The 17,088-nt window shown below is 39.8% G+C and overlaps 1 protein-coding gene across 1 annotated transcript in view; it reads right to left on the bottom strand.

The window, feature by feature from the left end:
- LOC139754434 (proteasome activator complex subunit 4-like) overlaps positions 1 to 17,088 on the bottom strand; it is a 576,322-nt gene that overhangs the window by 355,135 nt on the left and 204,099 nt on the right. The window contains exon 11 of the mRNA XM_071671710.1: positions 7,037 to 7,126. Within this exon, the coding sequence (XP_071527811.1) occupies positions 7,037 to 7,126 (90 nt within the window). The remainder of the gene's footprint in view (positions 1 to 7,036; positions 7,127 to 17,088) is intronic.

The raw sequence follows: 17,088 nt of genomic DNA, 5'->3' as shown, positions 1-17,088 counted from the left end.
CCTCTTTTGACTTTCCTTCCTCACTTTGCTCCTTCATATCTAGCTTCCTCTCTGACCAACCTATCTGTGTGGTTGTTGATGGATCTGCCTTCCCCCTTTTCTCCATAAACAACAGTGTCCCTCAAGGTTCTGTCCTGTCACTACATTTTTTTTTTTTTTTTACGATTTCCTCACCTCCACAAATAATCCAATGCACTCATATACTGATGACTCAATTGACATTCATTGACATCCTTCAATTCTGCTCCCTCTCCTCTCACTCAATCTACATCTTGTCTCAACACAGCTTCCTCAATAAACCGAGACTTGGATAGAATATCTCAGTAGGGAACACAAAATTCTATCCACTCTTCACAACTCTTGTCTCCCCTTTGCTGTTCTGTAATTCCACCTTTTGATTCAATGAACATACTTGGTATCAATGTTACATCCACTCTTTCTTCAGAACCCCATATAACAGGAATAGCTAAGTCTGCCTCTAAGAAACTGGGTGTCCTAGTTAGATGTCGAAACTACTTCAACACATTCTGGAAATAGCTAAGTCTGCCTCTAAGAAACTGGGTGTCCTGGTTAGATGTCAAAATTACTCTTCTAAACAGTTGCTCCGTTTATATAAGGAATTGATTTGTCCTTGTATGGAGTACTGCTCTCACATTTGGGGTGGTTCTAGCTCTGTCTCCTTATTTGACAGAGTCAAAACTGGTCATACTTATGAACTGTCCCAGGCTAACTTCCACACTTGACCCCATTGCCCTATGCCACAATGTTGATTCACTTTCCCAATTCTATAGGCATTAATTTGGTTTTTGCTCCAGAGAGCTGGATGCTTGTGTGCCCCGACTACTAGCTAGACCATGCAATACTCGGCAAGCTGTTGCATCACATAATCATTGTGTGGCCATCGGCAACTCAAGGGTGGGCCATTTTGATACCTGCTTCTTTCCCTAAATGTCAAAGCTTTGGAACCTTCTACCTTCTCAATTCCTTCCTAGTAGATATGACCTGGCACATTTCAAAAGACAGGTCTTTCACTTTCTCAAAAATTCATAAATAATTTCCCTCGTCATATCTTTTTCTGTTTCATAATTCCCTCTATATTTCAATTAAGGCCCGACCTTGATGTAGACTTTTGTCCGAAACTAGAGCCTTCAACATAAAGAAAGGAGGTGGAAACATTTGGCCCAACTCTTTCAGCCACTTCAGCTACACCACGTATGTATACAAGTGGCATACGAATGTTCAAAGCCAGAACCTCCAAGACTGAGACTGCATTTAACAAATGTAATTACCTATTTGTGCCATGTGTGTGTGTGTGTGTGTGTGTGTGTGTGTGTGTGTGTGTGTTTATTTTCTTATGGCACCCATCTCTTTATATCCTCCATCAAACTCTTCTTAAATTTCTGTATGCTGTCTGTATTAACCATAGTTCTGGTTGTATTAATGCATTTCTACCACTCTTACTCTATGAGTACTTCCTTACATATTTTCCAACATGTTTCATACTTAATTTCTAGATAAGTCCTCTACTGAAAGGTTGTGACCAGGTCACCATTCACTCTTCTCTCTTCCATGGTGGGTTAACTGTTGTGACCAGGTCACCATTCACTCTTCTCTCTTAAAGCTTCTAGCCTTTCCCTGTAACCCCACTCTTTTAATTCTAGACTATCTTTGTTCCTCTCCTCGGGACCTTCTCTATTAGATTTCTGTACTTCAGTTTGGTGACCATACTTGAGAAGTGCACTTTAATTTTGGCCTTATGCATGATATGAACAGATTGGTGGATATTTCTTTATCAAAAACTTGGTCTCCTTAACTATTCTCCCAGGGTAGGACACTGGCAATACATGAGGGACAATATCAGATCCCAAGTATTTCTCTCACCCATTCCTGCTGCTTGTTTCCTCTTGCTAACTTTACAGACATAATATGCTGCTATAGTTACAAGTTTTCAGATGATGATACCCATAATTTTTGTAACATCAAATGTTAATACCTGGGTAATGTTCATAAAATTGTATTCTGTACTCATAATACTATACTTTACAGTGAAGTGCCATTTAAACATTAAAAACTATGGAAAAACAACAACTTTTAATCATCCCCAAACTATTTCACTTTTCCAGGAACACCCTTCATTTCCTAAACAGGTAGTAACATTATGCAATGCATAATAGTAATAAAATCTATATTCTTTTCCAAATAATAATTTCAGCTGTTTCCGAATTGGCTGGATTAATAAATCTACCATTCTGCATTTATCACTAACAGCAATCATTGCAAGTAAATTACCCATGAGGTAAAGTGTTAAAGTGTTCCTTTATTCAAAGTAAAATACCCTCTCCTCATCATCCACTGATAGTTCTTTTTGGTCTTTAGCTAAGAACATCAATAACAACTTCTGTTGCTCTAACATTCCTTCACTTTTCCATTCTGACAATACCAAAGCTGTTTTCCTCATAGACAAAGCAACTCTATGTGGCTTCCTTTTCTCCACTTTCTTTACCATGGATTACTATGATATTCCTTAACCCCTGATGCTTCTCTTGATAATCACAAGCCCCTTCCCGTAATGTCTTTTTAAAGTGCCCAAAAAGCACTTATCTCTCTGGACAAAAGCAAGGCTTATGGTTCTAATGGCATCCATCCCCATGTGCTGGAAAATTGTGTATCTGAAATTGCAACTGTGCTAGCTCATCTGTTCCATTTCTGTTTAAAAACCAGAACATTTCCTTTCTTCTTGAAAGTATATGTTGGTACATCTATCCCTATGAAAGGTGACTGCTCTAACCTCTCTACATATCATCCTGTTCCTTTGACATGTACTATTTCCAGTCTTTAATCCCTCCTCAACTCCCATATCCCGAAGTATCCTTGAATCTCAGTCTTTTCTCTGATCATCAGTATGGCTTCCATCAGGCAATATCCACTGGTGATATTCTTTTCTAACTAATGTCTGGTCATCATTCCTGAAAGATTTGGGGGAATCCTATGTAGATGGCCTTGGCATATCCAAAGATTCTAACAGGATGTGGCATCAGAGTCTCATTTCTAAGTTCCCATCTTCTGGCTACCCTCTTTCACTTTACTCCCTCATATCTAGCTTCCTCTCTGGGTGATCCATTTCTGAAGTTGTTAAGGGATCAGCCTCTTCCCCTTTCTCCATCAACAGTGGTGTCCCCCAAGGTTCTATCCTATTGTCCCCCTCAAGGTTCTATCCTATCTCCTACACTTTTTCTCCATTTTACCAATGCTTTCCTTTCTTCCACAAAACCAAATGAACTTATACACTGACACTTCAACACTGCATTCCTTCACATCTTTCAATTCTGCTCCTTCTCTCACTCGATATACATCTCATCTCAACACAACTTTCTCAAAGTCAGATTAGGATGGGATATGTCAATAGGGTAGAGGAAATCTGGTCAAGTTTAGTGCCTCCAAAGTTCTACCCAAAATGGATATTTGGATTTTACAAACAACTGTGTCATAGGATGAGCGAGGCTCATCTGATTTTAGGAAGGCACCACAAGCAATACTCAATCTGAGAGGGTAGGTAATTCTGCCAGCTGCAGAATATGCCATCAGCTGGCTGAATATGTAAACAAAGGCAGGGATAGCAGCATATGTCTCATAAAAGCAGCTTAAAATAATCATTGTTCTTACTGCTACGCTTAATGCTGAAAGTTAGGTCAAATAGTATGACCCTAAAAGCAATAACCACTGATTGAAGCGCCACAGCAATTTAATGATAATTCAATGCTGTGTATCAACATCTCCAGCCAGGGTACATTTCCTCAATTAATCCAATCATTGGAACACATTCAAACACTTCTTGAATTATTTTCTTTTGATAATTTTGACAGAAAAACACTGACTGAATAATATCCTTCCCTACATCGGTATCATTCAGAATCATTTCCTCCAGGACCTCAGACTGGTACATGTTTGTCAACATATCTCATCACTTCTGGTATTCCTGCTATTGCTTGCAACTTGTGAACTAAAACATCTACATCTCTTGGCAGAAGAAATATGATATATTCAAGACTGAAAGCTGCACTTTCCCTTATAGTACAGCCAACATGTTTCCAAACAGATGCCACAGACATCTGAGAACAGTCAGCACCTTGAAAGTTCCCAGTTGCCATATAGCCTAGTTATACTGCCAGTTATAGTCTCTCTCTCTCTCTCTCTCTCTCTCTCTCTCTCTCTCTCTCTCTTAGGCTAACTAAGCTATCCTAGGATGGCTAGAGTATATACTTTCCATAGCATTGCTTGAAAATATATCATTTTGGATCAGCACTTGTGCAGATCAAGTAACTTTATTTATCTATTATACATAGTAACTGTCTCCCGCGTTAGCGAGGGAGCACAAGGAAACAGACGAAAGACACACATGTATATACATAAATGCCCACACAAGCATATATACATACTAACACATTTCAATGTATACATACATATACATACAGACATATACATATATACACATGTACATATCCATACTTGCTGCTTTCATCCATTCCTGTCACCACCCCGCCACACATGAAATGGCACCCCCTCCCCATGTGCACGTGCAAGGCAGCACTAGGAAAAGACAACAAAGGCAACATTCGTTCACACTCAGTCTCTAGCTGTCATGTGTAATGCACCAAAATCACACCTCCCTTTCCACATCCAGGCCCTACAAAACTTTCCATAGTTTACCCGACGCTTCATATGCCCTGGTTCAATCCATTGACAGCATGTCGACCCCGGGATAATACATAGTTCCAATTCACTCTATTCCTTGCACACCTTTCACCCTCATGTATGTTCAAGGCCAGATCGCTCAAAATCTTTTTCACTCCATCCTTCCACCTCTAATTTGGTCTCCTGCTTCTCCTTATACACATATATCCTCTTTGTCAATCTTTCCTCACTCATTCTCTACTTGTGACCAAAACATTTCAACACACCTTCTTCTGTTCTCTCAACCACACTCTTTTTATTTCCACACATCTCTCTTACCCTTTCATTTCTTACTCGATCAAACCACCTCACACCACATATTGTCCTCAAACATTTCATTTCCAACACATCCACCCTCCTCCGCACAATCTTATCTATAGCCCCACCTCGCAACCACATAGCATTGTTGGAACCACTATTCCTTCAAACATAACTATTTTTGCTCTCCGAGATAACGTTCTCACCTTCCACATTATTCAACACTCCCAGAACCTTTACCCCCTCCCCCACCCTGTGACTTACTTCCACTTCCATTGTTCCATCCACTGCTACATCCACTCCCAGATATCTAAAACACTTCACTTCCTCCAGTTTTTCTCCATTCAAACTTACCTCCCACTTAACTTGTCCCCTAACTATACTGAGCCTAATAACCTTGCTTTTATTAACATTCACTCTCAACTTTCTTCTCTCACACACTTTACCAAACTCAGTCATCAACTTCAGCAGTTTCTCACACAAATCAGCCACCAGTGCTGTATCATCAGCGAACAACAATTGACTCACTTTCCAAGCCCTCTAATCCACAACAGACATCATACTTGCCCCTCTTTCCAAAACTCTTGCATTCACCTCCCTAACAACCCCATCTATAAACAAATTAAACAACCATGGAGACATCATACACCCCTGCCACAAACCAACTTTCACTGGGAAAAAATCACTTTCCTCTCTTCCTACTCCTACACATGCCTTAAATCCTTGATAAAAACTTTTCACTGCTTCTAGCAACTTACCTCCCACCTCACCATGTACTCTTAATACCTTCCACAAAACATCTCTATCAACTCCATCATATGCCTAAACTTTTTTAGTAAGATGATTTATGCAGTTCCAAAGAAAAGGCACATCCACAAGAAAAAATATCGTAAGCTGTACAATATCTGCTGTTGGACAAGCTGTGAATATTACATAAATGTACCTGCAGCCTACTGATCTCTAAAATATAATAATGCAATGTAAAGGTTTAAATTTAGCTTCTGTAAGGGCTCTTCCATCAGGTTTCCTGTGCTTAGTTCCTTTATCCAGTTCCAACGGTTAAGAAATTAATATTGTACTTAAACTGTTTCACTTTAAGAAGTATTTGGATCTACCATACCTGTTATCAAATTTAACAGATCACAACCAAATGTTCGCATACTTGAACTTTGCTTTTCTAACCCTTGCTCATTCTACAAATTCTTTTAGAATTTTATCTTATACAGTCGTTAATATAGAAAATATAATATCAACACTCCTCTAAGGCCCAGTCCTCTGTTCTTGGTGCTACCTCGCTAATGCGGGAAATGGCGAATAGTATGAAAGAAAGAAAAAGATAATATCAACGTCTGTCTAATCAGTAACTAATTAGTTCTTTTTGCTGTGCATGAACTCTATCTTAAAATAAATGTAAATAGAAATGCTGATTTATGTCTGTCTGAAGAGTGTTGCTTATCCTGGGTGTACATCTGGTGGTATGAAGTTTAAGACATAGTAAGGATGGCAGTTGTCAGTCCCCCAGACTGACTATTTCCCAAAAGGTTCGTAACAGCATTTGTATTGTTGTAGGGAGGGGTGATATATGGAGCACAGATGGGAAAGTGTGATTTATGTCTGTCTGAGGAGTGTTGCTTCTTCTGGGTGTATGTCTGGTGGTTTGGAATTTATGACATAGTCAGGATGGCCACTGTCGGTCCCCCTAACCCACTATTTCCCAAAAGGCGAGTAACTCTCCAACTGTGGTTTTGTCAACTATGGGGTTTTTCAGGAATATAATCTACATAGTTGACAAAGGAACTCTGTACATTATTTAATTCTATGAATCTTAATAATGCATGCAAGAAATCTTGGTACAAAACTCTTGTCAAAATGGTGACTTTGGTGCTGTCTGGGAATACCTCCTATTGCAAATATGTATTTGCTCATGTCAAATTCACTGACATTTTCACAGAATGTAACCTTCAGCATAAGCAAGGGAGACCAAAATATCAAACATAATACATGTATCACGTACTGTATTACCAAATGAAAAAAAATTACCACTTACTTCTGTCAAATCAGGATAGTCTTCAACAGCTGCAGAACAGTCTACAAACGGCACAAGGGTTACTAGAGTGTAGATGAACTGGAATGTTACCTATAAAGAAAAAACAATTTATTGTAAAATGGCAAACAAACCCTGCACACTTCTTTACAAGAAACTTTAAGGTGGTGCTGGTAACCTGTTACAGGCAACTGTGCAATATTTTCCCCAATAATCTAAAAGTGTCTGTGCAATCTTTTCTCCAGTAATTTAATCAATAAAACCTACATTTCATTACAATCAGATAAAAGTCCAAGTTTAACAGCAATAAGATCTTGATCAGTACTAATGCACAATCAAAAGACAACATAGAGGGAGTGTCAAACTTTAAAGAAAATCTTGCCATCAAACTCATATATTTTTTATGTCTTCTCCTCCAAGGAAACAAAAACCTCATTTATGTACAACATTCTTCAAAAAATTATCAGACAATCCTTATGTTCCCTTACTGTTTTTTCATCCTACATCCATTTCCACTTAAATGATTAGAATATCTTTTTTAATTCCTCATCTTTCCCAAGAAGTCCATACCAGCTCAATATTCCATCTTCAAATTTTGCAACATCGTCCTTCATAATCTCATTCTTTCCTCTAATTGCCAAGTGCAAAAACATGGCATTTATGAATATAAAGAAAATGTATATAGTTGGTAGATACTTTGTACAAGGTGATATGCATAAAACATGTTTGAACATAAAGAAAGAAAAGGAAGTGGAGAGAGAGAGAGAGAGAGAGAGAGAGAGAGAGAGAGAGAGAGAGAGAGAGAGAGAGAGAGAGAGAGAGAGAGAGAGGGAGGGAGGGGGGGGGGGGGTTGAAAGCAGTAGAAGAAAAGATCATCAAAGGAAAGGTTCTCTCCCCACCCCCCAGCATCTGCCATGCAGAAAACAGGAAGAAAAAAAATACCTTGCAGGATTAATAGGTCTAAGGAAATTTTTATAGGAATCACAAGGGAGATGAACATGAATATGTCATGCATCTCATCACCAATGACATGCATCCCTTCACTTTTGTTATAAAGACAATAGTAAAGATAAACCTCAGCTCCAATGTCTTGACTTCCCATGCCTATATCATTCCTGATGTTAAAGAATGATACATGATGTCATGATTTAATCAAAGTTGGTTTGCTACTTTCATTCTCCTCACACCATTCACTTCACTTTGAAAACATTTTCTTATTCTCCCTGGAGTATTATGGCACTCCCTTGCCCTAACTTTTGTTAGCCCTCTTTTTTCAGCCCTTATCTCTTCCTTTTGTACATCTCCCAGTCACTAGCCCTCCTTCCCTTTAGGTAAGGCTCTTATATTTTCCATAAACTCTCTTACTTTGCACAACTCCACATCCCAAATCTACCACCCTAACATCTAAGACATTGAGCAGTTCTTCAAAATACTCACTTCACCTGTATACTTGTTACCACTTCCCATCTGCACCCTTCAATAATGCTCTTATTTGTTCTCTTGTTCTCAACATTCACCAATTTCCAAAATATTTTCTTTTTTCCATTAAGTTTGCTGAGACACTCTTATCCTATCTCTCATTTACCCACTTTTGCAGCCCTTGTAACTTGCCCTTGATCTCTTGCTGCCTCTTCTTGTACATCTCCCAATCACTTGCACTCCTTCCCGGCAAGGATCACTCATCCATCTCTCTTTTCTCTTTCCCTAACAACTCATCCCATGACTCAGTAACCATTCTCACATGCCTCACAGCATTCACCAATTTCCAAAAGATTGTCTTTTTTTCCATGAAGTTTGCTGAGACTCTCTCATCCTATCTCTCACTACCCACTTTTTCAGCCCTTGTAACTTGCCCTTGATCTCTTGCTGCCTCTTCTTGTACATCTCCCAATCACTCGCACTCCTTCCCTGCAAGTGACATCCATACATCTGTCTTTTCTCTGTCCCTAACAACTCATCCCACAACTCGGCAACCTTTCTCACATGCCCACATACCACCTATAAGCCACACAATTCTCCTGTACATGTAAGCAATGTTTCCCTAATTGCCCATACATCTCTCTTTCCTCTTTCACTAACGATCATCTCCCCACTCCTTACCATTCCTCACATGCTTACATTCCACCTTCAATATGCCACACAATACTTCTGCACATGTAAGCACTGATTCTCTGAACACCCATTCATCTCTTTTTTCTTTTACAATAACAACTCAACCCACTACTCCCTATCCTGTCTCGCATGTCCACCTATCTTATACACATCACACAATTCTCCAACATATCTAAGCACCTAACTTTCCTCATACAATCACCTAGTTTCATTTACACTCACCTTCTGCCATTTCTCATCCAATCTCTCTTAGCAACTCCTCACATAAGCCTCTTTCCAAAGCTCATTGACTTTCACCAACCTCTCTCACCTGCATGGTTTCCTCTTCTAAAGACTCTGCAAACTTTCACCCTTATCTCCACTAAGAAGTGATCAAACTTTCCACCAATGCCCTTCTCATCACATTTACATCTAAATATCTCACTTTATCCTGGTTATCAACTAACACATAATCCAATGATGCCAACTTACCTTTAAACCAACTCAGTCATGTACATTTATAGTGTCTGCAAAAAACTTGTCTGCCTCCCCATACATTCAAATTAGCAATGTCAGATTATTTGCATTCTAGGACTATCATCTCTCCTTTGGCCTTGATTACCATCTGCAGATGTTTTGGCATAGAACTGGCATGGTTCCTTAAGTGATTAGGTCTATATGTTGAGTCCACAGGATCTTGATCTCCTGGATGAGGTGAGGAACTGAGGTGCTGTAGGACAAAGCCACCTAATTGTGCATCCTGAGCATCCAGTGCTCCTAGAAATCTTGAGTGTACCCTTTAATTTTTTCTTCTAGGCAAGAGTTTGGGCTTTCTCCTCCTCAGAAAGGTAAGAGACAAACATCTTGAAGCACAGGTGAAAAAATCCAGTGCCCAGAAACAAAATTCCTAAAAATGAAGTGGCAATCTGTAAGACTAAAGAAAGAAAATCCTTCCCTCAAGATAGCCTAAAGCATGCTAAGGCTGGTTGCTGGTACTAACATCTTTACAAAACCTAGTCTCTGTGACTAGAAGTACAAAATTTCACCCTAGGAGCATCATGTGCTTCATATCTACAAAGCATCGCGTAAGTAATAAGAGAACAATTTAAAAGGGATGCTAATAAATATTTAATAGAATAGTGTCCTTATTCTGACACTTATACTTCTGGAAACATTATTCATATTTGCGAATAATTCAACAAACTGTCCATATCTAAGGATCTAATAAATCCTAATGGTACATGATAATTTTATGCTAAACTTTTAATATATTCCAAAACAATTGAGCAAAAATTAAAAAGATGGTAAAGTCTATCAAGCTACCAAAACTTGGAACAAACCCTTACAATAATCTTCCTTCCAAGATTTTTAATCTTAACATATAGTGAGACCTTTAGAACATAAATGAATATGTGATCATGCAAATCAACACATTCAGAACTTAAAAACAGATGATGTACCAATTTCCATTATACAAACATATACGAAGTGACTACATCCTTCATTCATACCTGGAGAAATGCTACACTCTTTCCTGACCAGAGGGTAATCTGGAAAGTTTACCGTAAATTTCAACACAGACACAGCAAGTCTAGTCAGTCAAGGGGAGCATCATCATCTTGCAACGGCTCCACTCATGGGAAAGGAGGGTTACTGCTTATTTCATAATGTTTCCAATCAGCCAACTGATTACTTTAGACATTATCAAACTTTGTGGTTCAATGAAAGGATCCTTTATGTTGCTAGCTTCCTCAATCTAACAAGTGTCATTACCAAGAGGTTAGTTTTTACTACACTTCAAAACTTCTGGCTAAGTACGGAAAAATATGACTCCTGCTTTTCCTTTAAACTGGAAAACACAGAAAGCTTAAATTCACCTGAAGAGCCAACTAAGAAAGAATGTAAAAATTAATCAAGCTCTAATTGTATTCAAGAAACCTTAGAACACCAATTAGAATGAAGACTCCTGTACATGAAGGGCAGACAGAAAAGGCCCACCAATTATGAAAGACCTACGTTCTTTCAGAGTGATTCATGTTCTACAACTACATCTTCCACGATTATTCAGATCTACATGGGGAAGGAAAGTAGCTCATTCTATACACTGTAACAAATACTATAGCAGGTTCACTAACTTTAAGAATTTCTTCATCAACAAAAACAAAGAATTCCATACCTCAAAAGCATTCAAAGATAAACATCATCCAATTCAACAAGTGACAAAACTTTCCCTATAAAATTCCTGCAAACACGCCTTCTCAAGCTCTGTAGAGAAATAAACATTGGCAGCAATATATATATATATATATATATATATATATATATATATATATATATATATATATATATTTTTTTTTTTTTTTTTTTTTATACTTTGTCGCTGTCTCCCGCGTTTGCGAGGTAGCGCAAGGAAACAGACGAAAGAAATGGCCCAACCCCCCCAATACACATGTACATACACACGTCCACACACGCAAATATACATACCTACACAGCTTTCCATGGTTTACCCCAGACGCTTCACATGCCTTGATTCACTCCACTGACAGCACGTCAACCCCTGTATACCACATCGCTCCAATTCACTCTATTCCTTGCCCTCCTTTCACCCTCCTACATGTTCAGGCCCCGATCACACAAAATCTTTTTCACTCCATCTTTCCACCTCCAATTTGGTCTCCCTCTTCTCCTCGTTCCCTCCACCTCCGACACATATATCCTCTTGGTCAATCTTTCCTCACTCATTCTCTCCATGTGCCCAAACCATTTCAAAACACCCTCTTCTGCTCTCTAAACCACGCTCTTTTTATTTCCACACATCTCTCTTACCCTTACGTTACTTACTCGATCAAACCACCTCACACCACACATTGTCCTCAAACATCTCATTTCCAGCACATCCATCCTCCTGCGCACAACTCTATCCATAGCCCACGCCTCGCAACCATACAACATTGTTGGAACCACTATTCCTTCAAACATACCCATTTTTGCTTTCCGAGATAATGTTCTCGACTTCCACACATTCTTCAAGGCTCCCAGAATTTTCGCCCCCTCCCCCACCCTATGATCCACTTCCACTTCCATGGTTCCATCCGCTGCCAGATCCACTCCCAGATATCTAAAACACTTCACTTCCTCCAGTTTTTCTCCATTCAAACACCTCCCAATTGACTTGACCCTCAACCCTACTGTTCCTAATTACCTTGCTCTTATTCACATTTACTCTTAACTTTCTTCTTCCACACACTTTACCAAACTCAGTCACCAGCTTCTGCAGTTTCTCACATGAATCAGCCACCAGCGCTGTATCATCAGCGAACAACAACTGACTCACTTCCCAAGCTCTCTCATCCCCAACAGACTTCATACTTGCCCCTCTTTCCAAAACTCTTGCATTTACCTCCCTAACAACCCCATCCATAAACAAATTAAACAACCATGGAGACATCACACACCCCTGCCGCAAACCTACATTCACTGAGAACCAATCACTTTCCTCTCTTCCTACACGTACACATGCCTTACATCCTCGATAAAAACTTTTCACTGCTTCTAACAACTTTCCTCCCACACCATATATTCTTAATACCTTCCACAGAGCATCTCTATCAACTCTATCATATGCCTTCTCCAGATCCATAAATGCTACATACAAATCCATTTGCTTTTCTAAGTATTTCTCACATACATTCTTCAAAGCAAACACCTGATCCACACATCCTCTACCACTTCTGAAACCACACTGCTCTTCCCCAATCTGATGCTCTGTACATGCCTTCACCCTCTCAATCAATACCCTCCCATATAATTTACCAGGAATACTCAACAAACTTATACCTCTGTAATTTGAGCACTCACTCTTATCCCCTTTGCCTTTGTACAATGGCACTATGCACGCATTCCGCCAATCCTCAGGCACCTCACCATGAGTCATACATACATTAAATAACCTTACCAACCAGTCAACAATACAGTCACCCCCTTTTTTAATAAATTCCACTGCAATACCATCCAAACCTGCTGCCTTGCCGGCTTTCATCTTCCGCAAAGCTTTCACTACCTCTTCTCTGTTTACCAAATCATTTTCCCTAACACTCTCACTTTGCACACCACCTCGACCAAAACACCCTATATCTGCCACTCTATCATCAAACACATTCAACAAACCTTCAAAATACTCACTCCATCTCCTTCTCACATCACCACTACTTGTTATCACCTCCCCATTTGCGCCCTTCACTGAAGTTCCCATTTGCTCCCTTGTCTTACGCACTTTATTTACCTCCTTCCAGAACATCTTTTTATTCTCCCTAAAATTTAATGATACTCTCTCACCCCAACTCTCATTTGCCCTTTTTTTCACCTCTTGCACCTTTCTCTTGACCTCCTGTCTCTTTCTTTTATATATCTCCCACTCAATTGCATTTTTTCCCTGCAAAAATCGTCCAAATGCCTCTCTCTTCTCTTTCACTAATACTCTTACTTCTTCATCCCACCACTCACTACCCTTTCTAATCAACCCACCTCCCACTCTTCTCATGCCACAAGCATCTTTTGCGCAATCCATCACTGATTCCCTAAATACATCCCATTCCTCCCCCACTCCCCTTGCTTCCATTGTTCTCACCTTTTTCCATTCTGTACTCAGTCTCTCCTGGTACTTCCTCACACAGGTCTCCTTCTCAAGCTCGCTCACTCTCACCACCCTCTTCACCCCAACATTCACTCTTCTTTTCTGAAAACCCATACAAATCTTCACCTTAGCCTCCACAAGATAATGATCAGACATCCCTCCAGTTGCACATCTCAGCACATTAACATCCAAAAGTCTCTCTTTCGCACGCCTGTCAATTAACACGTAATCCAATAACGCTCTCTGGCCATCTCTCCTACTTACATAAGTATACTTATGTATATCTCGCTTTTTAAACCAGGTATTCCCAATCATCAGTCCTTTTTCAGCACATAAATCTACAAGCTCTTCACAATTTCCATTTACAACACTGTAAATATATATATATATATATATATATATATATATATATATATATATATATATATATATATATATAAGTATACATATACATAAGTATACTTATGTAAGTAGGAGAGATGGCCAGAGAGCGTTATTGGATTACGTGTTAATTGACAGGCGTGCGAAAGAGAGACTTTTGGATGTTAATGTGCTGAGAGGTGCAACTGGAGGGATGTCTGATCATTATCTTGTGGAGGCTAAGGTGAAGATTAGTATGGGTTTTCAGAAAAGAGGAGTGAATGTTGGGGTGAAGAAGGTGGTGAGAGTAAGTGAGCTTGGGAAGGGGACCTGTGTGAAGAAGTATCAGGAGAGACTGTGTACAGAATGGAAAAAGGTGAGAACAATGGAAGTAAGGGGAGTGGGGGAGGAATGGGATGTATTTAGGGAATCAGTGATGGATTGCGCAAAAGATGCTTGTGGCATGAGAAGAGTGGGAGGTGGGCTGTTTAGAAAGGGTAGTGAGTGGTGGGATGAAGAAGTAAGAGTATTAGTGAAAGAGAAGAGAGAGGCATTTGGACGATTTTTGCAGGGAAAAAATGCAATTGAGTGGGAGAAGTATAAAAGAAAGAGACAGGAGGTCAAGAGAAAGGTGCAAGAGGTGAAAAAAAGGGCAAATGAGAGTTGGGGTGAGAGACTATCAGTAAATTTTAGGGAGAATAAAAAGATGTTCTGGAAGGAGGTAAATAGGGTGCGTAAGACAAGGGAGCAAATGGGAACTTCAGTGAAGGGCGTAAATGGGGAGGTGATAACAAGTAGTGGTGATGTGAGAAGGAGATGGAATGAGTATTTTGAAGGTTTGTTGAATGTGTCTGATGACAGAGTGGCAGATATAGGGTGTTTTGGTCGAGGTGGTGTGCAAAGTGAGAGGGTTAGGGAAAATGATTTGGTAAACAGAGAAGAGGTAGTAAAAGCTTTGCGGAAGATGAAAGCCGGCAAGGCAGCAGGTTTGGATGGTATTGCAGTGGAATTTATTAAAAAAGGGGGTGACTGTATTGTTGACTGGTTGGTAAGGTTATTTAATGTATGTATGACTCATGGTGAGGTGCCTGAGGATTGGCGGAATGCGTGCATAGTGCCATTGTACAAAGGCAAAGGGGATAAGAGTGAGTGCTCAAATTACAGAGGTATAAGTTTGTTGAGTATTCCTGGTAAATTATATGGGAGGGTATTGATTGAGAGGGTGAAGGCATGTACAGAGCATCAGATTGGGGAAGAGCAGTGCGGTTTCAGAAGTGGTAGAGGATGTGTGGATCAGGTGTTTGCTTTGAAGAATGTATGTGAGAAATACTTAGAAAAGCAAATGGATTTGTATATAGCATTTATGGATCTGGAGAAGGCATATGATAGAGTTGATAGAAATGCTCTGTGGAAGGTATTAAGAATATATGGTGTGGGAAGCAAGTTGTTAGAAACAGTAAAAAGTGTTTATCGAGGATGTAAGGCATGTGTACGTGTAGGAAGAGAGGAAAGTGATTGGTTCTCAGTGAATGTAGGTTTGCGGCAGGGGTGTGTGATGTCTCCATGGTTGTTTAATTTGTTTATGGATGGGGTTGTTAGGGAGGTAAATGCAAGAGTCTGGAAAGAGGGGCAAGTATGAAGTCTGTTGGGGATGAGAGAACTTGGGAAGTGAGTCAGTTGTTGTTCGCTGATGATACAGCGCTGGTGGCTGATTCATGTGAGAAACTGCAGAAACTGGTGACTGAGTTTGGTAAAGTGTGTGAAGAAGAAGTTAAGAGTAAATGTGAATAAGAGCAAGGTTATTAGGTACAGTAGGGTTGAGGGTCAAGTCAATTGGGAGGTGAGTTTGAATGGAGAAAAACTGGAGGAAGTGAAGTGTTTTAGATATCTGGGAGTGGATCTGTCAGCGGATGGAACCATGGAAGCGGAAGTGGATCATAGGGTGGGGGAGGGGGCGAAAATTCTGGGAGCCTTGAAAATGTGTGGAAGTCGAGAACATTATCTCGGAAAGCAAAAATGGGTATGTTTGAAGGAATAGTGGTTCCAACAATGTTGTATGGTTGCGAGGTGTGGGCTATGGATAGAGTTGTGCGCAGGAGGATGGATGTGCTGGAAATGAGATGTTTGAGGACAATGTTCTGGTGTGAGGTGGTTTGATCGAGTATGTAACGTAAGGGTAAGAGAGATGTGTGGAAATAAAAAGAGCGTGGTTGAGAGAGCAGAAGAGGGTGTTTTGAAATGGTTTGGGCACATGGAGAGAATGAGTGAGGAAAGATTGACCAAGAGGATATATGTGTCGGAGGTGGAGGGAACGAGGAGAAGAGGGAGACCAAATTGGAGGTGGAAAGATGGAGTGAAAAAGATTTTGTGTGACTGGCCTGAACATGCAGGAGGGTGAAAGGAGGGCAAGGAATAGAGTGAATTGGAGCGATGTGGTATACCGGGGTTGACGTGCTGTCAGTGGATTGAATCAAAGCATGTGAAGCGTCTGGGGTAAACCATGGAAAGCTGTGTAGGTATGTATATTTGCGTGTGTGGACGTATGTATATACATGTGTATGGGGGTGGGTTGGGCCATTTCTTTCGTCTGTTTCCTTGCGCTACCTCGCAAATGCGGGAGACAGCGACAAAGCAAAAAAAAAAAAAAAAAAATATACATATATTATATTATATTATATATACATATATATACATATATATATATATATATATATATATATATATATATATATATATATATATATATATATATATATGTATTGGGAGGTAAGTTTGAATGGAGAAAAACTGGAGGAAGTAAAGTGTTTTTGATATCTGGGAGTGGATCTGGCAGCGGATGGAACCATGGAAGCGGAAGTGAATCATAGGGTGGGGGAGGGGGTGAAAATTCTGGGAGCCTTGAAGAATGTGTGGAAGTCGAGAACATTATCTCGGAAAGCAAAAATGGGTATGTTTGAAGGAATAGTGG

This window comes from Panulirus ornatus, chromosome 17, assembly GCF_036320965.1.
Source record: "Panulirus ornatus isolate Po-2019 chromosome 17, ASM3632096v1, whole genome shotgun sequence".
NCBI classification, from domain to species: Eukaryota; Metazoa; Arthropoda; class Malacostraca; order Decapoda; family Palinuridae; genus Panulirus; species Panulirus ornatus.
This window is presented reverse-complemented; position numbering and strand designations above follow the sequence as displayed.